The 7,861-nt window shown below is 37.0% G+C and overlaps 1 protein-coding gene across 1 annotated transcript in view; it reads left to right on the forward strand.

The window, feature by feature from the left end:
- trhr2 (thyrotropin releasing hormone receptor 2) overlaps positions 1-7,861 on the forward strand; it is a 42,808-nt gene that overhangs the window by 17,421 nt on the left and 17,526 nt on the right. The window contains exons 3-5 of the mRNA XM_015057551.1: positions 1,522-1,654; positions 5,048-5,199; positions 7,218-7,341. Coding sequence (XP_014913037.1) covers positions 1,522-1,654; positions 5,048-5,199; positions 7,218-7,341 — 409 coding nt within the window. The remainder of the gene's footprint in view (positions 1-1,521; positions 1,655-5,047; positions 5,200-7,217; positions 7,342-7,861) is intronic.

Consider the following 7,861-nt stretch of genomic DNA (forward strand, 5'->3'; position numbering starts at 1 on the left):
ACTCGCGCCGTACTCTCACCGTACTCTCGCCGTACTCTCGCCATACTCTATACCCTGCGCCGTACTCTATACCCCCCACCGTACTCTATACCCCGCGCCGTATTTACCTCATCTGAGCCAAAACATTTGGTTGCGTGTTGAGTTAAATGTCCTGAGGAAGATATTTATGTGATTATGTTACGGCTCACTGTCCTACTCTGTAACGTAGTGAGGGATTTGACTTCATAACGTTCAGCGACGGCGTTTCAGGGATACCAGATGGCAAGCATCTGATGAGAAAATGTTTATTTTATTTAATCAGAGACCCGACATCTAACTTCACAGTGTTGACTTTTATTTTTAATTTATTTATTTTAATGTTAATATAAGAAAAATAATAATAAATGGTAACAAAAGGTTCATTTTTATTATTATCATGATTTAATTTTTAGGACATTTTTTAGTTAAATTGCTTACATAAAATAAATACATTACAAACAATTATGATTGGTAGTGACAGTTGTATCAGTTTTATTTATTTATGTCTTAAGAATAAAAAATACATAAATAATAAATAAATAAAACTAAAATAAATAATAAATAAATGACAAATAAACGTATATAATATTTGAGTAATTATTTTTATTATTATCGCAGCATAAATAGTAAAGTTATTTACTTAATAATAATGCATTATTATTATTATTTCATAATAATATATAATGCATAATATGAATATATATTTTCACATGTACTATATGGACAATATAGTACATGTTATTATTAATAACAATAATAATATCTATAGTTGCTCCATTATTATGATGACAGAGAGCAAAGTTTTGTACTTGTTAATGATCATAATGCAATACATGTATATATTTAGTAATTTTCTTTAAAATAATAAAAAAATTAAAACAATATTGTTATTGTAGCTTTTATCTTTTATTTTCTGGTTTGTTGTTTTATTTTCTGCCTAACTTTGTCCTCATTAAACTTTTAAAGCTGTATAATTCAGTCTTTGTGTGTACTTTCCCCCACATCCTGTTAAATAAGACACTTATGATCCTGTTTTGACTCAAAATCTCTTTTTCTCTCTCATCCTGTAATTGTTCAAGCTCTCAACCTCAGCGCTTTTATTTTTAGACACCCACCTGGTAACATTTGCTCAGTTTCGTTCCTGACACTCACATCAGGTTGTGTTTTAATAACAGAGTGTGGATCTGCTGAGGGGACTTCCATGGAGAACCTGAGAAATGATTAAACCATGAATCCCCTCACATACATCCAATCCCAAGCCGTATTCCCGCCTCTCTGCTCTGCCAGGCTCAAGGGATTAAAGACAGGCACCTCGTAATGATGTGACCTCTGTGTGCAGTTTCAGTTTTAACGCCACCTGTGTGTTCGGATAATGAAAGAAAAGGCTTCCGAACAGCACTCTGATTCTGCTGCATTAACGGCTGAGTGGCGTCTACTTTACTGGAATAAAATAAATAAAAAACCTGAACCTGTTTTGACCTTGTGTTTGCTCCCCACCTGCAGGTACATTGCTATCTGCCATCCCATCAAGGCTCAGACGGTGTGCACAGTGTCGCGTGCGAAGCGGATCATAACCGGCGTCTGGATCTTCACCTGCGTCTACTGCATGCTGTGGTTCTTCCTGGTGGACATTCAGGTTAGGAAATAATAGAAAATATCTGATTTTCTGACAATTTTTGCAGGTCTGGTTGGTAGGGATGAGCGATATGGACTTAAATCTAATGAAAGTCCATCATTTAATTTGTGATACTGCTGTGATAACAATAAAAGTGATTATAGCTATATATTACAGCTTTTTTTAGGTAATTTTATAACCATGAAAATTAACAAAAACAGCAACTCTAAACCATAAAATGTGTTTCTCTCCTGCTATTAAGTTGACTGTAACTTTAAAATGACTATTATATTACATATTCCCAAACAGGTTTAATATGAGAAGCATAAGTGTGTTTTGAATAACTAAAATGCACACAGTAACTGGTTCTAATCATATTTTTGACTGTTTATAGTTATTGAAACATGTTTATTGCACAAACAGTGGAGAAAAATTGTGAAAATGATCCCAGCAATAAGGAGAGTTTTAGGTATTTTTAAACATTATTCATTTGAATTTATTGTGACAACAATAAATCAAAATTAACATCATGATCAAAAATTTATCACAATAAATGATAATACGATAAATAACCCAGCCCTAGTGTACTTTCCATACAGTTTAGAAATTAGTTCTAGTAATTTTTCAATCTTTGAAAGAGTTTGGGGCTGAAATGATTTATCAGATTATTCAGATTAATCGTGATGGATCGATTATTGAAATAATTGTCAACTAGTAACCGATTAATTGTTAATTGGAGTATAGGCTCAAAATGGCCAATTGATGAAAAAATCCCAACACATTCAGAGCAGTAATTAAGCCAAAACTATAAAAAATATGTACATTTTGCAGTTAAGATAAAAAACAATCTTCTTTTTCTGTAAATATGTTGCACCCAGAACCTGGATTTGAATTTATTAATCTTTATTAATACACCTTTATGAACAAACAGTGGAGAAAAAGTAACAATCCCAACGATGCATGATGAATCAAAATGTCATCATGATCAGAAATGATCAGAAATTTATCACGATAAATGATAAACGATACAATAAATTCCCACCTTTTCTGGTTTGTATACAAAGACAGTAATTTTATTTCACGTTTAGAACCGCTGGGTGGTTCTGGATCTGATCCGTGGATCCACTGGGCGTCCCGTCAGACCTGTCAGGAGAACAGAGCTGATTTGATCCGATTGGTGCAGGTGCAGTGGCGACTTTCCCGTTTCTGTGAAGAGGTTGGGACTCAGGTGTCTGGCGTTGAGTCAATCATCAGCAGAGCGACAGACGATGAGACACATTACCACTTTAGTAGAAACCGTTATTTATCAGATCGGTCAGGATGATTGATTAACTAAATCCATATTTACTGCTGAAGCAGACATTTACATACACTGATGCACATTTTCCAGAGTTGGGTAGTAACTAGTTCCATTTACTTGAGTAACTTTTTTGAAAAAAAAACAAAACACTTTTAGGAGTATTTTTACTATTCTGTGCTTTTTGCTTTTACTTGATTAATTTATTACAAAGTATCTCTACTCTTGAGTAATTTCTGGATTTTTTTAACCAAAAATTCACCAGACACAAACACCGACTGCAGGTTAAAGTCTTATAAGTTTTATATTAAAATAATGATTTGGACAGTTTTTTAGCATGATTTTGTCATTTCTGTTACTTATATGAATTATTGTCATTTTTGTCCTTAAAATACCAAAATTTTCACTTAATTTTATATTTTGATCCGTCTGATGATGTAATTTTAAAAAATGAAATGATTGATAATTTGATAATTTATTCAGTACTTGAGTAGACTTTTTACCAAATACTTTTTACTCTTACTAGGGTAAAATTTTTGGGTACTCTGCCCACCTCTGATTTTTTCACATGGACGTAAAATCAGTGAGAAAAAATTTAATTTTCCCGTTTTAGGTCAGTTAGGATGATAAAATTTTTTCTATTTGTTAAATGCCAGAATAAATTTTACATTTTCATTTTTCATTTCATTTATTCATTTATTTCAAACAGGTTTTTAATAAAAAACAAACAAAACAATCAGTTGGACAAGAAAAAACGTGCAGACATACAGTTTCTGGCTGCTACATTAAGTATTGAAACATTAAGTCTTAAATTCTTAATGTAGAATCAGGAAGGGTGGAGCTAGTTTTTAATAAAAGGATTAAAATACCTTCTGTTTAGTTTTCATCTACAACATGGATCTGAAACCTTTATAATAGACTCATTGTACCTTCAGTCCAGCTAAATAAAACTTGTTTAGGGATGCAAACATTGCCTAAAACTGCCTATAATTTTTGATTGGTATCTATCTACTGTATAAAATGTGTTCTTGTGTTTTAAGAATGATGGTTTTATTTCTATTTTTGTATTTGGGTTTTAATGCAAAGAACGATGAAAAGAAAATTCTCCTATGGGATGTTGATGTTGGTCGAAAATCCCTTAAAGTTTATATGTTTAAACCTTTTGTCTGTACAACTTGAGCGCCTGGAATTGAAGTCAAAGTTCTTGTCTGTTGGGTGCTGTGGTGGCGCAGAAACTTAAGGAGGCTTTAGTCCTCAACGTGGCCGTCGCAGGTTCGAATCTTGGCCTGGTGACCTTTGCCACATGTCTTCCCTCACCCTCATTGCCCTGCTCTCCTGGCCTGGCACTTTCAAATAAAGGCCATTAGAGCTAAAAAAGCTTTGAAAAAATATTCTTGTCTTGAAACACAATCTTGGCCTGTATAGGATTCTGCAAAAGCACATAGTTTCCAACTTAATGACAAAAAAAAGAACTACTAGCTGTGTTGGAATGATTATTTTGTGGCTATTTAGTGCAATTATTTAATTAAAAAAATCAGAAAAATTGCTCAAATCTGCATTTATTTTTATAATATTTATTACTAGTTGTTTTTTATTGCATTTGCCAAAGTTATTAAAGACCACATTAGCTTTCACTTTATTTATCTTGACCCATTCTTTGTGAAGCATTTTGCATGAGTTGATTTTTTTTGTAACAAATATGGCATTTATCATGAGCTCTTGTGGTAACGTAGCGTTTTATAGTAATGAATGGGTGGAAGGCTGAGGCAAGCCTGAGGCCTTTGTTTACTCTGACCATCATGAGGTCGAACTAATAATACACAGAATGAGAGTGTGGGGCATAAACTTATTTATACAGTGCTGAATCACAGGCTTATTTACTCAGCTATTACAGGAAGATGCTGTATTTTATCACAGACAGGAGTCCGCAGCAGGCGGGTGAAACATTTACGACCTGTTTTGTTCAAATGCTGCTTAAATTGCGGGCTGCTTAAGAGCCCTGAGCCTCGTCTGAGAGCAGTATTATTATGTTGAGATGTGAACCATTATTACATGCAGCTTCGAGGGCTGGAGCTGGTTTTGTTTTTATCTCCGCCATGTCTGTGTTTGATGTGCAGGTCGGCCAGGACGGACATGTGCAGTGTGGCTACCGAGTGAAACGGGAGCTCTACCTCCCCATCTACCTCATTGACTTCGCCATTTTCTACGTCATCCCGCTGCTCCTCGCCATCGTGCTGTACGGCCTGATAGCGCGGGTGCTCTACCTCAGGTAGGCGTAGAGCGCGCAAAAGCAGATGGAGTTGACAGAAATGCTGTTAAAAATGACAGTTTATTCACTAAAGAAAAATGACAAAATACTTGCATAAATAACACTTTCACAGTAAAACCTGAAATTACAACAGAGTGTTAGGGTCATACTAATAAGAAATAAAATAAAATAATTATAATGAAGGCGTAAAATTTTGAAAATAAACTCGCACAAGAATAAAGTAGAAATAATAGAAGAATAAAATCGTAGTATTATGGGATTAAAGTCAAAATAATAAAAGCGTAAGTCATAATAATATGAGAGTAAAGTCATAGAGTTGAGAATAAAGTTGAAATAATTCGAGAATAAAGTCATAATAATACGAAAATAAAATTGTAATATGACTTTAGTCTCATAATACCCATTATGTAGAAATAAAACCCTCTGGAATGTTAAGTCACAGAGAGCACTGCGCCGTTACCTAGCAACCCCAGCCGAGCCAAGCCCTGTTACCTAGCAACCCCAGCCAAGCCAAGCCCTGTTACCTAGCAACCCCAGCCGAGCCCAGCCCTGTTATCTAGCAACCCCAGCCGAGCCCAGCCCCGTTACCTAGCAACCCCAGCCGAGCCCAGCCCTGTTACCTAACAAACCCGGCCGAGCCCAGCCCCGTTACCTAGCAACCCCGGCCGAGCCAAGCCCCCGTTACCTAGCAACCCCATCCGAGCCCAGCCCTGTTACCTAGCAAACCCGGCCAAGCCCAGCCCCGTTACCCAGCAACCCCAGCAGAATTCCAGCAGGTTTGGGCAGCTGGTTTTATTTTATAATGGCTGATGGAAATCAACTTACCATCCAGAAGTCAAAGATGTACGGTTGTATAATTGCACACCTGTTTGCAGCTGTTTTCAAGTGTGAGTGAAAACATTGATCTGGGCGTGGGAGGGCATCACCAGCAGCAGCTTATTTGGATTTAAAGTGACAAGACGCCCTGAAACGGCTCATTCTGAAAGTAGAACTAACTGGACTAAAATCTCATCATCTAAGAATGATTTTGTGCAAAAAAAATGTGTTGAACATGTTTTGTACAGCCCATAGATCGATACTATTATGTTCAAAGAATAATAATATACCACCTTTAAAATATTATAGCCTCCCAAATATTGCATTCAAGAAGTCAACTGCAAATATAGTTCTTCACATATTGATATTGTAATGATCTTTGATCAATTTGATATGCTGTGGAGCTAATTTGAGGTAAAATGAATATGAAAACTTTGTGGAAATCACTGGTACCACTGGGATTAACAAAGCCACACAGCATTATGGTAGCACCACCATGCTGAACTGGTCAAAGGCACCTTGACTTCTCCAAACGGTTTGATCTTTCTCATCAGACCATGAGGAAGTTCAACTGATGTTCAAGTGAACACCAAATGGTTTGTTTTTGATTGGGACATTGTCTGTCCATAGTGATGTGCCACATCCTTCCCTGTGTATACTCATACTGCTGCTTTTGAGGGTTTTTAGTGACCAACAAAGACTCGAGAGGTTGTACCTCTGATATAGCAATAACACCTTTCAGAGACACATCTGGCCAGTTGTTTCCTGCTACGCTACAGAACCGCTTGGAACCAGACACTGCTAATTCACAATACCCTTTAAGAAGAGTAATGAGCTCATCAAATAGCCCTGCAGACCAATCTCAGTGGCTTTGTCCGTTTTTCAATTAGCCCAAATTGAATGCAAATAATTAGAGAAACACTAGCCAATGTTTCAAAGTTACTGCCGTTGTGATTAGTGTCCCATTACCAGGACCTGATGCTGTTTGCCATTTGCAGTTTGAGGGAAACACAGGGCTATGGAGGAGCCTTTTCCCTTTCATACTTCTTCTGTTTTTGCTTGTTTTAAACTTCAAATATATGGTAACATTAGAGACAAATAACCTGAATAAAAGGCCACGGTGTTGTGTTTAGTTTAGGGTCGTCATTGTTTTGCTCCTACGCCAGTAAAGCTCCTGTATTTGGCTGTTTGTCCCTCCCCAGCCCTCTGCCGAGCCACACCGAAACCAGCGCCACCACGCTGCGAAGGAGCTGCCGCGAAACATCGGAGGCCGCGAGAACGGCCCGGCAGGGTCGTCCGAAGACGGCGGTCTCCTCCAGGAAACAGGTCTGAGCCTCATTAACTCTCTGCTGCATTTTAGCCCTCTGGTAATTGCTGTTTTAGTTAAACTCGACCCGGCCCGCGGGTTCTGTTTGACAGCCTGATGATGATGATGTCAAAGCCCTTCGCTCTCTGAGAGAAAAGTCGTCTCATCAGCTCTCGGCCCTTTACCCTGCAGACAGTCGTAATGCCTTCTTGTCTTGATGCTGAAGCGTTTCATGGAAGAAGCGCTCTCTCCCAGAATGAATGGTTTTTCTGGACAGCTCTGTTTTCTCTCAGGCTTTTTCGCCTTAAAAGCTTCGACTTTCACTGATCCGCACAAGAGGAGGAGGTTTTTTTTATTTCACAAGGGTCGTTTTTAGTGTTCGCATTTTGTTTCATATTAATCTACCAACAAAATTTTAATAATTATTCTAAATTACTAATATTGTTCTAAATGTCTTCTAAAAAAATATTTTTGCATGCTAAAGCACAAAGTTAAACATTTTTAAGTTGAATAATATGGCTAAGACGGTACCTCCAAAAA

Source organism: Poecilia latipinna, unplaced genomic scaffold (genome assembly GCF_001443285.1).
Source record: "Poecilia latipinna isolate Pla-1442-1.1 unplaced genomic scaffold, P_latipinna-1.0 Scaffold1471, whole genome shotgun sequence".
NCBI classification, from domain to species: domain Eukaryota; kingdom Metazoa; phylum Chordata; class Actinopteri; order Cyprinodontiformes; family Poeciliidae; genus Poecilia; species Poecilia latipinna.